This window comes from Ovis aries, chromosome 1 (genome assembly GCF_016772045.2).
Source record: "Ovis aries strain OAR_USU_Benz2616 breed Rambouillet chromosome 1, ARS-UI_Ramb_v3.0, whole genome shotgun sequence".
Taxonomy (NCBI): domain Eukaryota; kingdom Metazoa; phylum Chordata; class Mammalia; order Artiodactyla; family Bovidae; genus Ovis; species Ovis aries.
The window spans coordinates 28,453,169-28,479,077 of record NC_056054.1 but is presented as its reverse complement, the minus strand read 5'-3'; the positions used below and the strand labels follow the sequence as shown (position 1 = coordinate 28,479,077).

The window sequence follows — 25,909 nt, the reverse complement described above, 5'->3', positions numbered from 1 at the left end:
TTGACTACACCAAGGCCTTTGACTGAGTAGATCACAACAAACTGTGGAAAATTCTTCAAGAGATGAGAATACCAGACCACCTTACCGCCCTCCTGAAAAGTCTGTATGCAGATCAAGAAGCAACAATTAGAACTGGACATGGAACAACAGACTGGTTGCAAATTAGGAAAGGAGCACATCAAGGCTATATATTGTCACCCTGCTTATTTAACTTATATGCAGAGTACATCATATGAAATGCCAGGCTGCAAGATGCAGAAGACAGAAACAAGATTGCCAGGAGAGGTATCAATAACCGTAGATATGCAGATGACACCATCCTTATGACAGAAAGTAAAGAAGAACTAAAGAGCCTCATGATGAAAGTGAAAGAAGTGAGTGAAAAAGTTGGCTTAAAACTCAACATTCAAAAAACTAAGATCATGGCATCCAGTCCCATTACTTCATGGCAGATAGATGGGGAAATAATGGTAACAGTGACAGACTTTATTTTCCTGGGCCCCAGAATCACTGCAGATGGTGACTGCAGCCATGAAATTAAAAGACACTTGCTCCTTGGAAGAAAAACTATGACAAACCTAGACAGTATATTCAAAAGCAGAGACATTACTTTCCAGACAAAGGTCTGTCTAGTCAAAGCTATGGTTTTTCCAGTAATTATGTATGGATGTGAGAGTTGGACCATAAAGAAAGCTGGGCGCGGAATTGATGCTTTTGAACTGTGGCGTTGGAGAAGACTCTTGAGAGTCCCTTGGGCTGCAAGGAGATCCAACCAGTCCATCGTAAAGGAAATCAACCCTGAATATTCATTGGAAGGACTGATTTTGAGGCTGAAACTCCAGTACTTTGGCCACCTGATGTGAAAAGCTGACTCATTTGAAAAGACCCTGATGCTGAGAAAGACTGAGCACAGGAGGAGAAGGGGACGACAGAGGGTGAGTTGGTTGGATGGCATCACCAACCCGATGGGGAGATGAGTTTGAGCAAGCTGTAGGACTTGGTGATGGACATGGAAGCCTGGCGTGCTGCAGTCCATGGGTCACAAAGAGTCGGACATGACTGAGCAACTCAACTAAACTAATAGAAACCTATATGGAATAAAGTAGTTACTGACCTGATATCTGAACAGAGCATATCAGAGACTTAATTCATATCCATTTCTAACAAATACAGATAGACTCTATATGGTAGATACTAAAATTTATTATCTGCTCATAAGTTGATTTATCCAAATGGAAGTAACCATAGAGTTATTTGGAGAAAACAATACTGTAAATTTGCCCCTAATGGAAAATGTCCCCAATTCTTAATTTCCCAGAAATAGTTTTTAAAAGTGATTATATTTCTACTTCCTCTTGACTCTTTTTTTGGCCCTTCGTATTTAACATGTCAATGAAAAGGAAAAAAATTCTACACAAGAAACAAATGAGTTAAGAAAAAATAGGAGAGAGAATTGGTTCCTTTGGCATAATGTAGAAGAATGGTAGATTTGCAGTTAAAATTCCTGAGTAAGTAAGTGAACTGTGTGTGTTACTTTGGACTAAGAATATATGTTGTTCTTTAAGCCTCAGTTTCCTGGTGTGAAAAATGGGGCTAATAACACTCCCTGACTCAGAATTGTGAAAAAAATTCCATGACTTTTTTCTTACTATCACATAGAGATAATAGATGTTGAATAGTCAATAGCCATAAGGCCTTATTTTAAAGGATACTACTATTTTAAAGACATCATTATACTTACTTATGGTGATTCAGTTATATGTCATTTTAAAATCCAAGTGCATCTCTGCATATCTTTGGTATTATTATATTGATCATGTTCATTAAAAGCACCGAAGAGAAAGCATAGGGCAAGTAAAAATGATTTACTTAAATGAATAAAATTTCAAACCATTTAAATGTAAATAAAAATAAATTGTAAAATATTAAACATAGTATAAAAAAATAAAGAACTGTGAGTTAGGAGACCCCGATTCTATTCTTCTCATTTTTGTAATAGCTTTATTGACATATTATTCTCATACCATAAAATTCACCCATTTAGGATATACAATTCAGTGGCTTCCACCATATTCAGAATTATGCAGCCGTCTACACAATCCATTTTAGAACATTTCAGCATCCCAAAAGAAAACCTCATACCCCTTCACAACCACCCCCTGTCCCCACCAGCTCTAGGCAACCACTAGTCTACTTTTGTCTCTGTAGACTTGCTTATACAGACATTTCATGTCAGTGGAATAATACATATATGTTCTTTGGATTCACAGTCAAGGTGTTAGAGATTTTTAACACCTTTCAGAAGTGAAAGAGCAGCTAAACAAAAAAATTAGTAAAAATTAACATAACATTATTGGTTACCTTGACTTATGCATTTATATAATCAGCAATGATACTTGTATATTGAACATTCACTGAAATGAACCGAGCCATTAAATAAATCTCAATAAATTTCAAAAGACTGAAATCTTAAAGAATATATTCTCCCACAAAATGGTAGTTATATGAGGTGATGTATGTGTTAACTAACTTTATTGGGTAATCATTTTGCAGTATATGTGTTATATTAAATCATAGTGTTTGTTCGGGCTCCCCTTGTGGTTCAGCTGGTAAAGAATCCGCCTGCAATGCAGGAAACTTGGGTTCAATCCCAGGTCTGGGAAGATCCCCTGGAGAAGGGATAGGCTACCCATTCCAGTATTCTGGCCTGGAGAATTCCATGGACTGTGCAGTCCATGGGGTTGCAAAGAGTCGGACACACTGAGCGATTTTCACACACAGTGTTTGTACACCTTAAAGTTACATAATGTTACATGTCAATTATATCTCAGTTAAGCTGGGAAGGAAAAGAATATGTTCTCTGACCATTATGTAATTAAATTAGAAATAAATAACAGAAAGGCATCTGGATACACCCACAACTTAGAAATTAAACATGGCACTTCAAAATAACCAGTGGGTCAAAGAAGAAATCACAAGGGATACTAGAAAATATTTATAACTGAATGGTAATGAAAAATGTATATATAGCCACATTTGTGGGATATAGTTAAATCAATGCATTAAAGGAAGGTAATAGCATAAATACTTAAAATGGAGAATATTTTAAAAACCAATAACTTCTACCTTAGGAAGCTAGGTAACAAAGAGAAAATTATACCAAAAGAAAGTAGAAGACAAAAATAACAAAGATAAGAGCAGAAATCAATGAAATAGAAAATAGACAACTAGAAAAAATTATCAAAGCCAGAAGTTCATTATGTGAAAAAATTAATAAAAGGTATAAACCTCTAGCAAGACTTACTAAAATATAAAGAAAAAATGCACATTACCAGTATCAGAATTGAAACAATCATTAGAGATTCTAAAAGAATAGTAAGTCAATATCAAGAACAAATTTAGGCTAATAAACTTGACAACTTAGATGAAATGGACAGATTCTTTGAAAAACTCCAGCTATAAAAATGACATAAGATGAAATTTAGAAATCTGAATAGCTTATATCAATTCTATAAATTAAAATATATAAAATATTTAGAGAGAAAAAAGTACCAATATTCCATAAATTCTTTCAAAAACAGAGGAGGGAAACATTTTCAAAATTGTTTTATGAGAACAATTGTAACCCTGATCCCAAAACCTTACAAAGACATTACAAGAAAGTACAATTAAAAAACAATATCCTTTATAAACATAGATATAAAACCATTATAAATTGAATTCAGCAAATGGAGTTTATCATAAGAATGCAAGATTGCCCTGTTCACCATATTATCACAGGAGTACAGATTGAGTGTAATTTACCGTATTGCCAGAGCGAGAGAGAAAAAAATCATATGGTCATTCCAGAAAATCATTAGAATTCAGCACCAAACATTATAACAATTCTCAAAAAATTAAAAAGAGGAGGGAACTTTCTCAGTCTGATAAAGGCATCTACTAAAAATTTTCAACTTAATGGTGAAATAGTAAGTGCTTTCCTAATAAAACAAATGAGTGTATAAGACAAAACAGAAATAGACTCACAGAAAGCAAACTAAGTGGATTTAAGTGGAGAGAAGGAAGCAGGGCGGGGCATGATAGGGGTATGAGATTAAGAGATACAAACTACTACATATAAAATAGATGAGCAACGAGAATATTTTGTATAGCACAGGGAAATATAACCATTATTTTGTAATAACCTAACATGGAGTATAATCTACAAAAATATTGAATCACCATGCTATATACCTGAAACTAATATAATACTATAAATCAACTGTATTCAATATCAAAAAAAGGTTCCTCCTGACTAAGGTCCGTCTAGTCAAGGCTGTGGTTATTCCTGTGGTCATGTATGCATGTGAGAGTTGGACTGTGAAGAAGGCTGAGCGCCGAAAAATTGATGCGTTTGAACTGTGGTGTTGGAGAAGACTCTTGAGAGTCCCTTGGACTGCAAGGAGATCCAACCAGTCCATTCTGAAGGAGATCAACCCTGGGATTTCTTTGGAGGGAATGATGCTAAAGCTGAAACTCCAGTACTTTGGCCACCTCATGCGAAGAGTTGGCTCATTGGAAAAGACTCTGATGCTGGGAGGGATTGGGGGCAGGAGGAGAAGGGGCCAACAGACGATGAGATGGCTGGATGGCATCACTGACTCGATGGATGTGAGTCTGAGTGAACTCCGGGAGTTGGTGATGGACAGGGAGGCCTGTCGTGTTGTGATTCATGGGGTCGCAAAGAGTTGGACACGACTGAGCGACTGAACTGAACTGAAGACTGGAAACAAATCAAGGATGTTCTCACCATTTCTATTCAATATTGTGCTGGAATTCTTGGCCAATGCAATAAGGCAAGAAAAGACATAGAAATCATAAAGACTGAAAAGAAAGCAAAGTTGTTTTTGTTCAGTACAGTATGATATTACTTATATGTGGAATCTAAAAACTTAGTGGACTAGTGAATATAACAAAAAGAGAAGCAGACTCACAGATACAGAGAACAAACTAGTGTTTACCAGTAGGGAGAGGAGAGAGGGGCAAACTATTGAATATAAAATAAGCTCAAGGATATATTATACAACATGGGTAATATAGCCAATATTTTGTAATAACTGTAAATGGAAAGTAATCTTTAAAATTAAATTAAAATGTTAAAAAAATTAGTAGGTATATTATAATGAGGATAATGATCAAAATGCACCCTTATAGTATTTCCCCAAAGAGTGTTCTATTCTTGATGGCAACAAGGAAAATACGTTTTGGAATGAGCCCTCTTTATATGTATCTTGTAACAAAGTAGCCTTTTTAACTATTCATAATATTTATTTGAGTTTCAGTTTCTCCAGGGGTGTGTGTGTGTGTGTGTGTGTGTGTGTGTGTGTGTGTGTGTGTGTTTATAAAACAGGAGCTGTTGACTACTTGAAAAAAAAAATTGTCTTTGTTCACATATTGTATGACTCTACATAACCCTAAGGAATCTACAAATATCTGCTAGAGCTAAAAGTGGATTTAGCAAAGTCAATACACAAAAAGCAATTGTATTACCATATACTAGCAGGAAACATTTAGACAGTGAATTTTTTAAAAATTCCATTTATATTAGCAGTTAAATAGACATGAAATAGTCAGGAATAAATTTAATAAGACACTCAAGACCTTTACACTCAAAACTATAAAACATTGCTGAGAGAAATTCAAGTACTAAATAAATTAAAAGATATACTACATTCATGATTGGAAAACTCAATATTGTTTCAATGGCAGTTTCTCCCTAAAATGACTGTTGTTCTTGTAGTAATGTATATGGAAATACAAACTAATCTTGAAAAAATAATCTTGTCACATCTTGTAAAAGAAGAAAGTTGCAGCCCTGAAATTATCTGATTTCAAGATAAATACACAGTAATCGAAACAGCATGGCATTTTAGTAAAGATAGATCTATACAGATCAGAGCAACAGACAAGAGGGCCCAGAATAGATCCATGCATGTAAAGTCAATTAATTTTCAACAAAAGGCTAAGGATACAGAAATAGATCAGTGGAATAAAATGGAGGGGCAGAAATACATACACCTATGACTAGTCCTTTAATTTTAGAATAAGACACTAAGGTAATTTAATAGGAAAAAGAGTCTTTTAACATGTGGTGCTGGAACAACTGAATAAACGTGGATAAAAATAAACCTCAACCCCTACCTCATACTAAACACAAAAATTAATTCTATATGGATCATAGAACTATATTCAAAGCTAAAATATTTACGCTTATAAAAGAAAACGTAAGAAAGTACTTTTGTGACAGTGAGGTAGGCAAAGATTTCTTAATGAAGACACAAAAATTATAAGCATAAAAGGGTAATGAAACTGTACTTCACCAAAAGTAAGACTACTACTCATTGAAAAATGCAAATAAGAAAATGAAAAGGCAAACTGAAGCCTAGGAGAAATGCTCACAATACATATGTCTGACAAAGGACTCCTACAAATACGTAGTAAAAGTGGAAAGAACATTTAAGTGTATTTATTTTTAATTGAAGGATAATTGCTTTACAATATTGTGTTGATTTCTGCTGTATATCAACATGAATCAGCCATAGGTGTACAATATTTCCCCTCCTCGCTGAATCTTTCTCCCACCTCCCACCCCATCCCAACCCTCTAGGTTGTCACCAGTTTGAGCTCCTTGAGTCATACAGTAAATTTCCACCGGCTATCTATTTTACATATCATAGTGTTTGTCTTTCCATGCTGCTGCTGCTTGTTCAGTTGCTCAGTCACATCCGACTCTGCACCCGCATGGACTACAGCACGCCAGACTTCCCTGTCTTTCACCATTACCTGGAGTTTGCTCATACTGATGTCCATTGAGTAGGTGATGCCATCCAACCATCTCATTATCTGTCATCCCCTTCTCCTCCTGCCCTCTGTCTTTCCCAGCATCAGGGTCTTTTCCAGTGAGTCAATTCTTGGCATCAGGTGACCAAAGTATTGAAGCTTCAGCTTCAGCATCAATCCTCCAATGAATATTCAGGATTGATTTCCTTTAGGATTGACTGGATTGATCTCCTTGCTGTCCAGGAGACTCTCAAAAAAGTCTTCTCCAGCACCACAGTTCAAAGGCATCAATTCTTTGGTGCTCAGCCTTTTCTGTTGTCTAGCTCTGTACTCTGTCCATGTTTCCCACCCTCTAAAGTGGAAAGAACTTTTTTAAAAAATGAGAAAATACTTAGTAGACACTTCACAAAAGAAACTGTACGAATGACCAGAAAGCAGATGAAAACGGGCTTAGCATCATTTGTCATCAGGAAAATGCAAATTAATACCATAGTCAGACACCATTTATTCCAGTAGAATAGCTAAGAAGCCTGACAACAGAATGTTGGCAAGAATGTGGAACAACTAGAATTCCCTTACATTTTTGTTAGGAATGTAAAATGGCACAACCACTTTGGAAGTCTGACGTTTTCTTATAAAATTAAATATCAATTCAGTTCAGTCACTCAGTCGTGTCCGACTCTTTGCAACCCGATGAATCGCAGCATGCCAGGCCTCCCTGTCCATCGCCAACTCCTGGAGTTTACACAAACTCATGTCCATCGAGTCGGTGTTGCCATCCAGCCCTCATCCTCTGTCGGCCCCTTCTCCTCCTGCCCTCAATCCCTCCCAGCATCAGGGTCTTTTCCAATGAGTCAACTCTTTGCATGAGGTGGCCAAAGTATTGGAGTTTCAGCTTTAGCATCAGTCCTTCCAATGAACACCAGGACTGATCTCCTTCAGAATGGACTGGTTGGATCTCCTTGCAGTCCAAGGAACTCTCAAGAGTCTTCTCCAACACCACAGTTCAAAAGCATCAATTCTTCGGTGCTCAGCCTTCACAGTCCAACTCTCACATCCATACATGACCACTGGAAAAACCATAGCCTTGACTAGACGGACCTTAGTCGGCAAAGTAATGTCTCTGCTTTTGAATATCTATCTAGGTTGGTCATAACTTTCCTTCCAAGGAGTAAGCATCTTTTAATTTCATTGCAGCAGTCACCATCTGCAGTGATTTTGGAGCCCAAAATAATAAAGTCTGACACTGTTTCCCCATCTATTTCCCATGAAGTGATGGGACAGGATGCCATGATCTTAGTTTTTTGAATGTTGAGCTTTAAGCCAACTTTTTCACTCTCCTCTTTCACTTTCATCAAGAGGCTTTTAGTTCCTCTTCACTTTCTGCCATAAGGGTGGTGTCATCTGCATACCTGAGGTTATTGATATTTCTCCTGGCAATCTTGATTCCAGCTTGTGCTTCTTCCAGCCCAGCGTTTCTCATGATGTACTCTGCATAGAAGTTAAATAAGCAGGGTAACCATATACAGCCTTGACGTACTCCTTTTCATATTTGGAACCAGTCTGTTGTTCCATGTCCAGTATGACTCAGCAATTCCACTCCTAGTAATTATCCAAGAGAAATGAAAACATTTCCACAAAAACACCTGTACAAGAATGTTTATAGAAGTTTTATTCATAATGGTAAAAAACAAAACAATTCATTTATTCAACAGAAATATCAAGCAAGCGACTTTCCTGGTGGTCCAGTGGTTAAGAATCCACCTTACAATGCAGGGGACACTGGTTCAATCCCTGGTCCAGGAAGAACCCATATGCCATGGGGCAACTAAGCCCATGCACCACAACAACTGAGCCTGCATTCTGGAGCCTGCAAGCCACAACTGCTGAGCCCACATGCAGCAACTACTGAGGCCCCCACACCCTAGAGCCCATGATCTGCAACAAGAAAAGCCACTGCAGTGAGAAACCCATACAGTGCAGCTAGAGAAAGCCCCTGCACAGCAACAGCGACTCAGTGCAGCCGAAAATAAGTAAATAAATATATTTTTAAAAATCAAACAAAAATGCATAAACAAATTATAGCATAGTCTGTGGTGATAAGACTCAGAGCAGTGGTTGCCTAAGGGAGGTAGGGATTGTCTGGAGAGAAAGAGAAAGGATACATCTAGCGTAATGGAAGTGTTCTTTATCTTGATTAGGCTATTAGTTACCTTGATGTATTGGTTACATGAGCATATACATTTATCAAAACTCATTAAATTGTACATTTAAGAGAAATTTCACTGTAGGTAAATTTTAGCTCCAAAAAGAAATAAAAAACCTTATATAATTAAAGAAATGATTATATAGTCAATACTATAAGTGTGTGTGTGTGTGTATAATTTTTTATATTACTAACACTTGAGTGCATGTTTTAATATTTTTTCAACAAGCGTCTCTTGTGTGTCTACTGTTGGTCAGCCATTGTGATAGTCGCTGGGGATGTAAAGGTGAGAGAAAGTAACTGGACTTAGAGAAGGCATAGCTAGGGTAATAAAAATGCATGAAAAAAGCGCTCATAGAAACTGGATGCTGCCTGTGAGGTGAGTGCAAAGGAGGGAGAAAGTGATTGTGATTTGGTGGGCTTGGAGAGATGTGACCAAAAAGGGAGCAAACTTTTGCAAGGGAAGAAAGGCTTCCACAGAGGCATGAGTCTGCATGACGTGTTTGCAGAATTGTAGTCGGTCCAACGTGACTACAGTAATGAGAGATGATATCATGATGGGGGACAGTATACTTAATGATGGGACCAGATTATATAGGATCATTAAATGCCATACTAAGGAGTTTAGATTTATAGGCAATAAGGGATCACTGTAAGATTTTAGACAAGAGTGACATCAATTCCATGTTTTAAAGAATACATCTGGTGGTTGTAAAGAATTGTTAAAGCTGGGGAGAGATTAGAGGCAGAATAAACAGGAAGGGATTGTAAGAATCCAATGGTGGTTTATTTTTTTTAGTATTCACTAGGATTTGTGATTAAGCATTTCTAAACATTTAGCTGTTCTTTTCTCTTTTTCTTTAAAATTGACAATAGAAATCCAGAAACTTTTTGGACCACCACAGGAATGTTTCCCCAAGAGTTCATTATATGTTTTCACAAACATGTGAGGATTGAAAAGCTTGTAATCCAGAGTTACTTTGGTAAGCATGATATTTTCATTTCATTTCATTAATTTTCATCTTTCAGTTTTTCCATAGGCAGAATGCACATATGTAAACTTTTGGCAAAGCACTGATTTTTTTTTTTTTTTTTTACAGCATGGAATCAAGTTTTATTGCTGGGGTTGATGGGTGGAGAGTATGGGTTAACTGTCTCGAGCACAGTTAGCTTCTCTGAAACTGCGAATCTGAAACCCTTCCAAAGCACATAATAATTTCCATGCAATTTACTACGTGAAAGCCTTTGGCAAAAGACCCTGTGATGAATTTAAGAAGCCAACTTGCCAGAACGCTAGGTTTCTTCACATCTTTACTCCAGATTTTTTTGGCTTGGGGTTCTCTGTCAAATTCTTTCTGAAAATCTGACAAACCTGATTATTTGCATTTGGTAACTTTGATCCTTTTATTAATGTGGCCATTTTCTGAGGGATTTAGGAAGAATATCTTCCACTACAACATCATCCTAATCCTGTCTTATGTTTTTTTAAGGACAGAGTATATCAAGCAAAATCATGGTAGGAAACAGGATACATCCCAGGTGGCTCAAATGAAGAAACATTATTGATGGGACCACTTACAGAATTATGGCCTGGGTTAAGGGAACAAGCTAGGGATGGTGAGACACCCAGAAACTGGCTATAGCAGTAAGCCATTACCTCCCTGGGCCAAAGGAAGGAAATAGTATTTGCTGGAGCCCAAGGAGAACTGGAGCGTGTACAAAAGGGCCTGCCCAATAGGAGCTGTAACCAGGGAGGAGCATAACCACTGCCAAAGACAGGACACTGAAGCAGAAAGGGAAGAGAGAAAACACAACCTGATCTCACTTCCCTGCTGCCCTTGTTTCCTCCCAGTCCCTCCCGTAGGCAGTGGGAAAGTAAATCCAGGAGGTTCAGTCCCCAGGGGTCCTCCCTCAGGGTGCAGAGCAGAGAAGAATGGATTTGGAGTCAAGGGAACTGCTTTAGGGGTAAAGGAGAAAAGAAAACCAAAGCGGAAGGAAGATGACTGCGTTCTCTCCTCTCGTTAATTGTGAAGGCTCTGGAGTTGGACCTAAACTTTGAATTCTAGATCTGGTACTTACTACCTCTGTATCATTGAACATTTTGCTTGACTTCTGTAAGTTGTCTGATTTCTTTAAGCCTGTTTTCTCACCAGTAAAGCAGGTTAATAATACCTTTCTTCTAAGGTTGAAGTCAAGAATGAATGAATATGTCTGACTTATAGTAGTTTCTGCATAAAGTTTTTTGATCAAGACCACTAATATTATTATTTACCAGTGTACCAAAACAAACAAACAAACAAAAACAAACCAGATGGTACCAAACTCAAAAAGGCTCTGTTAGCTTTGTGTTATATGCTTGCAAATACTTGTAACAGTTACCCAGACTGTACTTTACCATAAGGGTTTATGGAAAAATGGTGAGTGGTTTTCCTGATCGCAGTACTTTGTGCATTCCCACTAATGCCTGCCAGTCTTAGACAGAGGGAAAAAGAAATCAAGGGACAGCAACATAGAATTAAGTAGATAATTAACACTTTATTTTTGTTTATTTATGATGTCAGTGAGGACCTTGAGGATTGAAAAGAGTACTTCTAAAGAGCCAGTTGATTTTGAGCAATGGATTGAAAGAGGTATGTGCTTGGTTTACCAGCATTATTTTGATCATGAGGGGGTAGAGAATTGTGTTTTACTCTATATTGCCAATTGTACTTCATTTTGGTGAAAAAAGATGGCCTGAATGATTCTTATGACATTTAGATAAACCTAGAAAAACACAAATTTGAATACTAAGATGCTTCTTCACTTCCTGGTTATGTAATTGTTAACATGTTACTTAATTTTTGAGTTTCAGAATCTTTATCTGAAAAATAGAGATGATATCACCATTTAAAGTTTTTGTGACACAGTGCCTGGCATATGGTAGACAAGCAATGAATATTAGCTTTTAATCTTTCCTTCCTTCCTGATTAATGGTATTATTTAAATATTATTGACAGAATTGGTAGCCTCTCATAAAAGACAGCATGTTGCCTTCATGTGTCTGTCTATTCCTTCCCAAAATACCATGAAAATAATAATAAAGGAGAAAAATGAGACATAAACCTACAGCGGCAAAAAATAAAAACAAACAGGGAACCAGGAATTCCAAACAGATGTGAGAGGTCAATATATATTATGGAAGAAAGGAAGCAGTTGGAGGAGTAGTAACTTCTGTAGCAGAATTGAGTAGATTATAACCTAAGTACCTGACAAGGAAGTTTATCCAGTAGAATCCCAGAAACTTGAAGGCAGAGGTATCATGGAAAGTTTGAATAAGGCATGGACAAGAAAAGTGATTGGTGGAACATCTATTTACAAAGTGTAACAGACTCTAGGTACCTTCCTCCCACAAACTACCCCCAAGAGTGACTAGGAACTTTGAATGTTGAGGCTCAGGACTCAGGGAGACCAGTCATAGTAAAGAGAATGAGTGAGACATGGAGTGGAAAATAGGGGATTGAAGTGGAAACCTATATAATGAATAGTGGGAACTGTAGCCTCCTTCCTATGGTCTGCCCAGCAACCAGAAATACAGCCCCAGCCAGGAGATTGGGGGATTCATCTTTGGAGAAACTGAATGGTCCCAAAAGATCTGTGGATACAGAGACAGGTTAGTTCATTCCTGGTCACCCTATGGAAATCATGGTAGTCAGTGAGTCTGGCCCATGTACTATTTTCCAGTGATCTATTCATAAGTAACAAAAGGTAGTCCCAAATCACCAGACATATGGTAAAGGCCTAAATATAATCAGGCCTTTAGCTCTAACTCCATCTGTAGGAAAAGAGGGTAGAAAACAAATGAAATCACAAGGAGGCAATATGAGAAAATGGGGGACATTTTATGATACAACTGACTTGGTCTCTTCAATAAGTCAATGGTGTGGGGGGAAAATGTGTGTGTGGGAGACAAAGAATTTCAAGATTAAAAGAGGATTAATTTTGATTTGAATAAACCAACCATAAAAAGACATTTAGGAGGACAATGGGGACCTTTGATGGGGTAGGAAACAGCAACCCACTCCAGTATTCTTACTTGGAAAATTCCATGGACAGAGGAGCCTGGCAGGCTACAGTCCGTTGGGTTATGAAGTATCAGCAACAACTGAGTGACTGAGCAGGCACGTATAGGGACCTTTGAATATATACTAGATATATGATATTAAAGCATTTTTAAATTGTCATATGATAGTGGCATTGTAGTTACACAAGAAATATTCCTCTTTAGAAATGGATAATCAAATATTTAAAGGTGAAATATTATGATGTCTCAGACTTTCTTTACAATACCTTAGCCAAAAAAATTAGGTAAATCAAGTATGGTGAAATGCTGATAATTGTAAATTCAAGACAATGGGTATGTAAGAATGATATCCTGTCTTTTTTATGTATGTTTGAGATTTTTTAATTTTTCATAATTAAAAAGAAAACTAAGCAAATGAAAGAAGAAGTTACTAATTTCTAGTGGAGGAGGAGTTGTATAAGAAAATGTGTCATAATTTATTACTTATTTCAGTAGTAAATAACATATAGACAATGGTATAGCCATCAAGTATTGATTTCAAAATTGAGAGGATGGCAGGAAAATTTGTAGGAAGAGGAGGAAGAGAATACTGGTCCAAGAGACATAAATTTTCACCTACTATAATATAAAGTCAGTAAAAAATGGATAAATCAAGAAAAGGATCATGAAATATATTATAATTCCAGAAAAAATAACTGAAATAGTTGAAAACATTTACCTCTGGGGAGCAGGATTGGAGGAAAAGGGGTCAAGCAGGGGATTACTATTTTGTATGACCTCAGAGAAAGGTTAGGAAACAGAAAGAAAGTCATCCATAATCTTACTTCCCAGAGACTTCCCTTTTTGTACTGTCTGCCTTTTAAAATTAGGTCCACTGTTTTGATGTTGGAGCTTCCCTGGTAGCTCAGCTGGTTAAGAATCTACCTGCAGTGCAGGAGTCCCTGGTTCAATTTCTGGGTCAGGAAGATCCTCTGGAGAAGGGATGGGCTACCCACTCCAGTATTCTTGGGCTTCCCTGGTGGCTCAGCTGGTAAAGAAGCCACCAGCAATGCAGGAGACCTGGGTTCAATCCCTGGGTTGGGAAGATCCCCTGGAGAAGAGAAAGGCTACCCACTCCAGTATTCTGGCCTGGAGAATTCCATGGACTGTATGGTCCATGGGGTTGCAAAGAGTTGGACACAACTGAGTAACTTTCACTTTTCACATTTTGATATAAGTAAAATTAATTTCTAAATAATGTCAATATTATTTTTTTAAGTTGTGAATTTCTTTTTTAGAACTTTTTATTTTTTATTGGGGTATAGCTGGTTAACAATGTTGTGTTAAGTTTCAGGTGAACAGGGAAGGGACTCAGCTATACATACATGTGCATCCCTTCTCCCCCAAACTGCCCTCCCATCCAGGCTGCCACATAACAATAATGTGACTATTATTATATCAATGAAATATTACATCTTTCCAAAAGAATGTTTGATATGATTAACTCATGACCAAATAAGGTAATCTGTCCTAAAATCACACTAGTACTAGTAAAGGTTTTCTGAAGCTGGGTACCAGAAAAGATCAATTCACAGGTGGCATAACTCAGCATCATAGTGAAACTTCATTGTGAGAAACTGAGCCCTAATTGGTACCCATGAGAATGGTGAGACAGCCTTTCAGGCCTGCAGTTAGTTAGTAACTTGATCGTTAAAAAGGACTTTCATATTTTATTAATTCTTCACTTGATATTCCTTTGCTATAATTTATATTTACTTTTATTTATACTCACTGAGATATTTTATAGCTCATATATAGTTTATATATATGAGTTTCATATATACAGTTTCATATATAGTTTTATATCTTTTTATCAAATATCTCTATTTTTATATTGGATTTTACATACCAAAACACTGGTATATCTGGTCTAACTACAATTTTATCAGATATCACATTTTGCTGAAAATAAACTTCAGTATATCCTGATGCAGTTTGAGCCCTACCTCAATTCTGTTAAATTTGTGTTTTAGATCTAGTACATACAGAGGGGCAGCTTCAAAATGAAGAAATTTTGGTAAGTAAATATACTTTGAAGATATATACATTATCTTTAGCCAGAACAATGTATTTAAATTTTAAACCTATCTCCATAGTCATAAAATTACTAAATACCCTCATAATATTGTAGGTTCTGTGTCTAACCAACCAATAGAGGCAGTTATTCTCAGAAATGTTATGATCTAAATATCGCTTTCCTAAGTTAGGCTCTTTTCTGTCATAGACAGGATGACAGCCAAGATAAAACAGAATTCACTTGTTATTGTTTTATTTTGTTTGTTCATTTATTTTGAAGTATTTATTTACTTTCCTTTCATTTGATTCTGTAGTTCTTATGGAATAGGAATCAAAACAGGTTGAGATGCCAAAATTGGAGTTAATTTAAGCATGAAGGGACAGGGAGATTCAGATAAGGGAACTGGAGCATAGGATCAGCAACAAATAAGCCAAAGAGAGATGAAGTGAAAAGGGAACCAGCATTTTCTGACAGCATTCCGCTGGGCTTTGCTTGTCAAGTGACATGAATGGCCACTGACGGGGAAGCTGCTGCCTCATCACGGGTTCCTCTGTCCCCAGCTTGTCAGGCCCTGGTTTTAGACAAACACAAACAGTGAAACAACTGAGAATGTTTTTAAGGTAGTAGTGCTTATTAAGATTTCTCTAAATAAGGGTTAAAGAGGTACCTTGTCCATTAAGTTTCATTCTTCACCATTTACTGGCAGCTGCAATGAGATCAGTGTTTCAAAAGATTCTGTAGTGTTTGAATCCTATTAACTATCTTCTCTACCACCCAGTTGTTGTGCCCAGTGACTGGGGAGGCCGTGCGTGCGTGTTAAGTCGCTTGTTATGTCCAGCTCTGTGCAGCCCTATGGACTGTAGACTCTGCCAGGCTCCGCGGTCCGTGGGGATTCTCTAGGCAAGAATACTAGAGTGGGCTGCCACGCCCTCCTCCAAGGGATCTTCCTGACCCAGGGATCGAACCCATGTCTCTTAGGTCTGCTTGCATGGCACTTGGGTTCTTTACCACTAGCACCAGCTGGGAAACCCAAGGAGTCCAGTAGGGAACAGAAAAATGATTAATTAGATGGAATTTTATCTTCCTATTTTTCTCCATATTGTTTCATTGATTATGGTTAGTAAGCCTCTGCTAAGGATTTTGTTTCAGGAGTCATTGTGTGTCAGGGAGGGTGGCAGCATCATAGAGCTTTTGGAGAAAAGGGGGAATGGAGCCTTCCCCGGGGGCTCAGTGGTTAAGAATTCACCTGCAATGCAGGAAAGGCAGATTCGATCCCTGGGTCGGGAAGATCTTGGAGGAGGAAATGGCAACCCACTGCAGTATTCTTGCCTGGGAAATCCCATAGACAGAGGAGCCTGGCAGGCTACAGTCCATGGGGGTCAAAAAAAGAGTTGGACATGATTTAGCGACTAAACAACAGTGAAGGGAGAATGGAAGGCAGTGTATCACCCATAGTTTTAGCACCCTGTCACAGTGGCCTTTGCCATACGTATTTTCTTCTAATTGTCAACCAAATGTATTGCATAGTTACATGAAAAACTTTGTATTTTTAAAAAATTTAATGTTATATCAAATGCTTCATAATTATGATTTAAAAATTAAATGTATTCAGATAGAGGTTAGCTGATTTCCTGTTTTCCTCCCTCTGTCATTATAACTACTACTACTGGGGACATCTTATGCCTGTTCCTGCTATCATGGTGTTCACTTTTTCAGTTATTTTCTTTAAAATTAAATTTCAAGAAATGGAAATACTGGGTCCATGGGTATAGACACATTTATAGTAGTAGTAGTAGTTTAGTCTCTAGGTTGAGTCTGACTCTCACGACCCCATGAACTGTAGCCTGCCAGGCTCCTCTGTCCATGGCATTCTCCAGGCAAGAATGGTGGAGCGGATTGTCATTTCCTTCTCCAGGGGACCTTCCCAACCCAGGAATTGAACCCAGGTCTCCTGCACTGCAGGCAGATCCTTTACCAACTGAGCCAAGAGGGAAGCCCATAGACACATTTATAGCTTCTTACATATATTGCCAAATTGCTTTTCAGAGAAAATATATAAATGTAAAAGTATAATAATGTTTTAAGGTAATGTATTCTGAGGCATCATCCAACAAATGAAATCTTTCATCATGAAAAATTCTTAAAAAATTAATCAGAATTGTACAGTGCAGTTTTTAGCTCCACCTGCGTTCTTCCTCAAACGAAGGCTGATGTTTGGCTGTTACGTATCAGAACAGCCATATTGTTATATGTGGCTGGCTTCTCCTCTGAACATTACATCTTATAAATCATTATATGCTTATAATCATTCTTGTATCAAACCCTTTCATCTGCTAACTGCTTGTTTAGCAGTTAACTAGAATTGCTAAATCATCTGTATTTATTTTTTCCCTTACAGGCATGTGATGGCCACGTCACTTACTTGAGATTCATTATTGTATCAGCCTTTGATCATTTTGCATCTGTGCATAGCGTTTCTGCAGAGGGAATGGCAGTCTCAAATCTTTCTTAGTAATTATAATATACCCATGCACTATTTTTTAACAGTATATTTATTTAAACATGAAGTTGTCATTATTAAAGGAATTTGTATCAATCTGTTTCAGTTTTATTTTTCCCTTCAGCATTTTGTAGGAATTTGGTTCATCAGACAGCAGTGATGACCAAATGTAAGTCATAAGAAAGCTTTTGCAAAAAAACACAAAACAAAACAGCTTTTGTTTCAGTATACAGCTTAACCAAGTACATAACTATACATGAAAACAACTGCACATAACATGGTACCCTTCAGATACCAGTGCATTAATTTTTAAATTGATTGATTGATGCAAAGGGCTGCTGCTGCTGCTAAGTCGCTTCAGTCGTGTCCGACTCTGTGCAACCCCATAGATGGCAGCCCACCAGGCTCTGCTGTCCCTGGGATTCTCCAGGCAAGAACACTGGAGTGGGTTGCCATTTCCTTCTCCAATGCATGAAAGTGAAAAGTGAAAGTGAAGTCATTGAGTCGTGTCCAACTCTCAGCAACCCCATGGACTGCAGCCCATCAAATGAAAAATATGAACACTAAACAACATACAAGTTCAAAAAAGAGAAAATATTTATGGGAACATTTCCTTGAGGTCATGGAATTTGAGTTGGGCCCTGTAGGACAAATCATTTTATTTTTTTCTTTTAATTTTATTTTCTCTTGATTTGAAGACTTCAGAGTAGAGTTAGGAAACATACCCCGAGGCAACCATTATTGATATTATTTGATTTGTTTTTTTTTACATTTTGAGGAGGTAAGAAACAAGATAGGACATTTTGTGGAGATATAAGACATCTCAATATATCTTTTTATACAACTTGAAATTAAAAATGTAAATAATATAGCCAAAAGTTAAAATGACAAAGCAATTCTAAAATGTTGAAAATAAACAGAAAGGCACAAACCTACATTTATTGCAATTGATTGACTCACAGAAAAAAAAATGGCATTGGAATATAGTATTTTATCTGTGCAGTCTATATTAGTTTCCTATGGCTTCTGTAATAAAGTACCACAAACTTGGTGGTTTAAAACAATAAAAATTTATTCTCTCACTGTTCTGGAGACTAGAAGTCAGAAATAAGGGTATTGGCAGGGTTTGTTTCTATTGGAGTTTTTGAGGGAGATTCTACTCTTTGCCTTTCTCTTGATTTCTGGTGTTGCTGGCAGTTGTTGGCATTCCTTGGCTTGGGGCACCACAGCTCCAGCTTCTGCCTCTACCATCATATGGCATTGTTTCTGTGTTTCTTTGTATCATCTTCCCGCAATGCGTGCATTTTTCTGTGTCTTCTCTTCTTGGAAGGACAACATCATATTGAACTAAAGACCCTTACTCCAGTATTATCTTAACTAATTACATCTGCTGTGACTGTTTCCAGGTCAGATTGCATTCACAGGTACCAGGGGGGTATAGACCTTTCAGAGCTCTTTTCTCTGTCCCACAGTGACCAGCAGTGATGTTTTTCTACACAGTAACTACTTCATTCTGGGTCTGGGAGTGAGACTGATGATAACAGGTAGTAGAGCTCTCAGTCAGTCCGAGGTAGACATATAGAAGGAGAGATAAAGCTTCATTTAGTTTGGGAGTAGGGTGGGGGTTGCTGTGTCACACCGCTTGCAGAATTTTAGTTCCCTTACCAGGGACCAAACCTGGGCACCCTTCAGTGGAAGGCCAGAATCCTAACCTACTGGACTGCAGGGAGTTCACAAATCAGTGATATTTTGGAGTTGCTTTTTACCCCAGCATAACCTGGCCTATCCTGACTGACATACAGACAAATGTAGAACATAGCTCATCCTAGAGGACAAGTGACCCGGTTTCTTCAACAAGTCAGTGATGCAAAAAATGTTAATTAAGGAAGGGGGTCCACTCTAGATTCAAAGAGATATGAGGCCCCCAAAATACATGCCTTGTGTAAATTTTATTTGGACGCTAATTTCACTTTTCACTTTCATGCATTGGAGAAGGAAATGGCAACCCACTCCAGTACTCTTGCCTGGAGAATCCCAGAGACAGAGGAGCCTAGTGGACTGCCGTCTATGGGGTCGCACAGAGTTGGACACGACTGAAGTGACTTAGCAGCAGTAGCAGCAGCAGCATGCGCAAACTAATTGAAAAAAAAAAAAAGACATTTTAAAGATAATTTGGAAAATATGCTTATGGATTGGGTAGTATTCATTTGCTTTTGCATGGATTAGGTGTGGTCCTGGCTTTAAGATTATGTAAGAGAAGGCCCATATTTTTCAGCGATATATTTAGTAGATTCAGATACAAGTATGTAGGTTTATTACATGGTATCTGGGCTTTGCTTTAAAATAATTGAGCTTTTTTTTCTTTTTAGGAGAAAATTTAGTTGAAACAAATAGAGCAGTAAATTGGTGGATCTGGGTTATGGATATACAGGGCTTCATTGTACTAGTCTCTCTAATGTATGCTTGGAATTCTTCATAATAGACAAAAATAAATAATGCCACGGAGGATATCTTTGTGCAAAAATCTTTGTCTACCCCTCAGATGATTTTTTTTTTAAGAAGAGATTCCCAGAAGGGAACTAGTCAAAGTTAAGAATAGTTCTAAGGGGCTTCCCTGGTGGCTCAGTGGTAAAGTATCCACCTGCAACGCAGGAGACCTGGGTTCGATCCCTGGGTCGGGAAGATCCCCTGGAGAAGGGAGTGGTAACTCACTCCAGTATTCCTCCCATGGACAGAAGAGCCTGCGGGCTACAGTCCACAATGTTGCAAAGAGTCGGACATGAACTGAACAACTAAGAATGGGTGCATGCACTGGTGGTTCAGTGAAGAAGCCACCTTGCAATGCAAGGGATACCAGTTTAATCCCTGGTCCAGGAAGATCCCACATGCTGAATAGCAACTAAGCCCACTCCCCACAACTACTGAAGCCCCTTTCTCCTAGAGCCTGTGCCCCATAACGAGAGAAGCCACTGCAATGAGAAGACCACCCACTGCAACGAAGAGTAGCCCCTGCCTGTCACAACTAGAGGAGGCTCATGCATAGCAAAAAAATCCACTACAGCAAAAAAATGAATGAATAAATCTCCTTTTAAAGAAAAGTTTTAAGGCTTTTGATATTTTCTGATCATTTGCTTACCAAGATTTGTTGCATAAATTTACTCTTGGAAAGGTTACTTTTAGATAAATGGAGGAAGGTAGAAAAAGTACTTCAATCGTGTCGTTGGTGCCATCAGAGACATGAAGGTGTATTTAGGGAGTGATGAATATATATATCTGACTGGGGCAAAGAAACCTGAAATGGTACATTACAGCCAGATCACAGAGAGCCCTTACAGCTTTCAGATATTTTCCCGATAGTCCTGGAACCATTTAAGGTTTTTGAAAAGGGAGGTGACCTAGAGCAATTGTGTTCATGTTCAATAAAATGAAACACTGAGGATCTTCTTTTTCCCAAACTTCCTAAACTGGACTCTCAATAAGTCTTCATTTAAAGAACAGTGTTAAAGCTTACAGATCACTGGAAGGGATTTCTAGAAGTTATCTGAATGATCTCTTTGGCAAAGGCCTACTAAATGATCTTTCCGTCTTTTTTCTGTTTCTCTCCTGTGAATGCAGAGAATGAATTCTCAGTGTAGTGCTTGTAATACACTTCATGGTATTTGAAAACTGCCTCCTTTAACCTTTATTTTCCTAGGCTTCAAAAACTCATTTTCACTGAGAAAACCACTCTCTTAAGTCTCAAGCAGCAGATAGACCAATATGTGGCTTTATCTTTTTTGTTTTTCACTGCTGAACCCCATTGTAGGAAAGGGGCAACTGGCCAAGATGGCAGTGTTCAGGCTCTCTCACCCCATGTCCTCTTGCTTTCTCCCCACCTTTTGTAAATAATGACTTTACATGGTTATGTAACAGCTGAGATCATTTATATCACTGCACACATGCATATAAGCACCACCTGTAAAGCTGTTGAGCTGCATTGCAGTGCGTTAGCCACAAGAGAATAAAGCGTGTCTGCCTTGCTGCAAATGAAGCATGTCTGCAGTTCCTATAGCTCCTCGCATCTTCTTCCAGGTTCTTCTTATCTGCTTCCTAGCTCGCGCCTTGCCTAGCCTGGGTTCAGTGATCATTGGGACAGTTGGCAGAGTCGGCAGGGTTCCCAGCATGTAGGGCAGCCTGAGGCTCCAGTGGAAGGAGGAAGCCAGTGGCCACCACATAGCACATGGTACCTGGGGGCCGGGGTCCTCTCGGCATGGGCCCCGGTGGAAAACTGGGAGGTGGTGGACAGGTCTCTGGATAGCACTGAAAAGGCATTACAAGCGGTGAATTCCCATTTGCTGGACAAGGCGACATGGACTGCTGCTGGCACCATAGTGTGGGTATTCCTGACTGCCCTGAAGGTGAATATGAATAGTGCCCTCCATGATGCCATGCAGGTCGGTGATGTGCAGAGACACTTGGAAGAGCTAGAGCAATGTACGCTGACATAAAGCAAGAAGTGAGTGGCCTTGAAGAACCCCATGTTTCTGACAGTGAGGGGATAAGGGACAGTAGTGATGAAGTTATGAGACTAAGAAACGTTATGAGACCGTGGGTTCCCACTTTTTAGCAAGGCCTGTCGTGCAGCAGAAGGATGGGGCCAACAAGGCACAGAAACCCCGGGAGGCCTCGGACATCAAGGAGGCCAAAGAGAAGAGGAGCGGCACTGACTCTGCAGCCAGGACAAAGTCCAGGAAGACCAGCTAGGAGCAAGGACCAACCCCGGTGGAGAAAATGAAGAAAGGAAAGAGGGAAAATGGAGAGTGGAGAGTTCAGAGCTGGATCAGGGCCTGCTGAACCCACCCCTGCAGAGGCCCGAGTAGTCCACAAAGTCTGCAGACAGCCAGAAATGCCACTCAGGACAGCAAGTGAAGTGCAGAAAATACAAGGACCTGGACTTCACGGTGGTGGATGATGATGGGGAAACTGTCCCAGTGCTTGGAGTCAGCCGGACATCTGCCCTCTCAGCTCCTACACTGGCCTGTCAGGTGGAGGAGCATCCAGATGACAAGGGTCTTACAGGTGGCGTGCAAGACACCATTTTGAACACTGTCTCATCCACCTCTTTTGGTCCCCGAACTGCTACCTCAATGGTGGCAAGCTTGGGAGAAGTACAGGGACAGTGGCAGGCAAAGGGAATTAGAAGTGTGAAGACCCTGCTTGGGGGGCTGGCTGGTAAAGGCCCCATCCAGGTTACGTGGGTGAAAATGTGGGCTGATTTGTTGGCAGCGGGAGTTGACAGAAATAAAATTGATAAACAGCCCAATGCTCTGCTCCTAGAGCTATGGGAGGCAACTGAGACCAGAACAGCAGTTTGCCAAGTTTGGAAAGCACCCACAGCAAGAGATACAAGCAGTTCAGTTAGAAGATTACATGCCACCCAAGGATGTTCCTTCAGAACTGTAAAGGCTGTGACCCTACTTTTGGAAACTGGATGGCTCCCTGTATGGAGGTATACAGTAAATTCTGTGCCATATGATGTACTACTAATCTCTGATTCTCTTGCAGATTTAGAACAGTATGCACCGGAGCTTATAAAGCATTTGGAATCATATGGGTGGGCTGTGAACGCTGCAAAAATCTCTTTGAAGGAGAAGGCCCAACGCCTGTGGGAAGTTTTGCAGGTCTTTAATGAGAAACCCCTCAGGGATGGAGTTGCCCCTGTGGAGGCTGTCCTGCTTCTTGTCACTGCACCTAAACAGCTGCAAGTAACAACAGACATTTTGTTAAAGCCTGGATACAGAACCAAAGGTAGTATCTTGCTGCCAGCTCCAACTGGGATTTCATAAGGACAGATGGTGGACTTGACTCAGCCATGGAAGATAAAGGCACTTCACGTGCATTGGATGGCTTTTCTAGCCCCATGGGGGCAAGGATTGCAACATGAGTTCCAGGTTGTACCCTGGGTGACGAGTGCCTGGCCCCTTTGTGTGCAAGTCACCTGTCCAGTACCTGGTGTTGGGTTTTTCTATGTACTGGAGAATGTAACTGTTGTGGTAGCATCTACTGCTGTTGCAGAATGTGGGTATGTAACTGTTTGTTGTAGCCTTTACTGTTGTTGTGGGATGTAGTTCCACTGGTCAGTGTTACTCACCATAGGAATATCTCCAAAGGTGATCTACACGTAGATTGTAAGGCGAGAGACCCTGAAGGAGTGGAATGTAGGGAAGGGGCAATTGGCCAAGATGGTGCTGGTCAGGCTCTCTCACCCCATGTCCTCTCGCCCCACGTTTTGTAAATAATGACTTTACATAGTTATGTAACGGCTGAGGCCATTTATAACACTGTGCGTGTGTATCATGACCCATAAAAGCACCACCTGAAAAGCTATTGAGTCGCATTGTGGTGTGTTAGCACAAGGGGATAAAGCATGTCTGCTTCGCTGCTGTGAAGAAAGAATATTTGCAGTTTAAGAAAGTGTCTTAATGGTAGTAAGGAAGGAATATCAACAACCTCCGATATGCAGATGATACCAGCCAACTCATTGGAAAAGACCCTGAGGCTGGGAAAGATAGGAGGCAGGAGGAGAAGGGGATGACAGAGGACGAGATGGTTGGATGGAATCACCGACTCAATGGACATGACTTTGAGCAATCTCTTGGAGATGATGAAGGACACGGAAGCCTGATTGCAGTCCATGGGGCTGCAAAGAGCTGGACATGACTGAACTGAACAGCAACAACAGCCACTGTACTGGCAGAAAGCAAAGAAGAACTAAAGAGCCTCTTGATGAAGGTGAAAGAGGAGAGTGAAAATGCTGGCTTAAAACTCAGCTTAAAAAACTAAGATCATGGCATCAGGTCCCATCACTTCATGATCAATAGATGGTGAAAAAGTGGGAAAAGCGGCAGATTTTATTTTCTTGGGCTCCAAAATCACTGCAGATGGTGACTGCAGCCATGAAATTAAAAGACGCTTGCTCCTTGGAAGGAAAGCTATGACAAAGCTAGACAGCATATTAAAGAGCTGAGACATCACTTTGCTGACAAAGATCCAAATAGTCAAAGCTATTATTTTTCTAGTAGTCAAAAATGGATGTGAGAGCTGGACCATAAAGAAGGTTGAGCACCAAAGAACTGATGCTTTGGAATCGTGGTGCTGGAGAAGACTTGAGAGTCCGTTGGATAGCAAGGAGATCAAACTAGTCAATCCTAAAGGAAATCAATCCTGAACATTCATGAAGGACTGATGCTGAAGCCCCAAACTTGGCCACCTGATGTGAAGACCCTGATGCTTCAGGGCAGGAGGAGAAGGGGGCGATAAAGGATGAGATCACAGACTGCCTATGACAAGAGTTTGAGCAAACTCAGGGAGATAGTGAAGCACAAGGAAGCCTGGTACTGCGTACTGCAGTCCATGGGGTCACAAAGAGTCTGACAAGACTTAGTGATCGAACAAGAAGTTCCTTATAGTTTCTGTCTCCAGATACAGTCACGTTGGGACTTATGGCTTCAACACCTGAAGGGGGTTGCACAATTAAGTTCAGGCGGTGAGAAGGCAGCCAAAGCAGGGTGTGACTGAAGGGGATTTCTAGGCGTCCCATTGCAAAGGAAACGATAAACTTAATGAGAGCATTCAGGACAGCTAATGTGAATCAAAGTTGCAGGCTGCCCTAGCCTACTCCTGCTCCTTCTGAATCTATGTGTCAACCAACAACTAGCCCTATTAAAGAAGAGTAATCTGAAAAGTCCCAGAAGCAGATTGCTTTGGGTCTGGGTCTCTAGAAACAGAGCTTTAGAGAGGAATTCCCGTGAGAGTGGTTTCCTGAGAAAGCACTCTCAGGAAGTGGGATAGATCATGGGAGAAAGTTAACCAAAGACGGTTTCAGTTGAAGTCTGGCCTCAGCCTGAGCCCACAAGTGCCGAGGTCCAGCCCCGGTGGATCCAGGGAATTCAAAGCGGGGACGGAGTCAGCATCTGGGAAGGGACTATTTAATTAGAAATATAAAGAGATTAGGAAAGAATAGTATAGTAGGAAATTTAGAGGAGGAAAGAGGCTGTATTCCTTTGTTTACATAGAAAGCCACTAAAGCCCCGAGACAAGGGACTTGAACCGTCTACGTAGGGCCACAGGCGCCCACTTGAATAGCGGAGGGTGCCCCACCTTGGGCTCCCTCTCGTGTGGGTCTTAGAAGCCTGGGCAAATAAGTAGACATGGCTAGCCTCTATGTCCCAGATGGGAATCAGCCAGAAAATAGAGTAAGAAAGAAAAGAAGACACAGGGGAACCAGTC

At 39.6% G+C, this 25,909-nt stretch overlaps 1 protein-coding gene across 10 annotated transcripts in view; it reads left to right on the top strand.

The window, feature by feature from the left end:
• Positions 1-17,737, top strand: part of IFT25 (intraflagellar transport 25) — a 36,432-nt gene extending 18,695 nt beyond the window's left edge. For 9 of the 10 annotated variants that reach the window (XM_042248311.1, XM_027970464.2, XM_042248321.1 and 6 more), the window contains 4 exons: positions 9,902-10,008; positions 11,587-11,655; positions 15,098-15,141; positions 17,540-17,737. In XM_042248311.1, the coding sequence (XP_042104245.1) occupies positions 9,902-10,008; positions 11,587-11,655; positions 15,098-15,141; positions 17,540-17,653 (334 nt within the window). In that variant the 3' untranslated portion in view covers positions 17,654-17,737. Of the gene's footprint in view, positions 1-8,534; positions 8,853-9,901; positions 10,009-11,586; positions 11,656-15,097; positions 15,142-17,539 lie in introns of all 10 variants that reach the window. The other variant, XM_060409616.1, reaches the window with a different exon arrangement.
• The last annotated feature ends 8,172 nt before the right edge of the window (positions 17,738-25,909 follow it).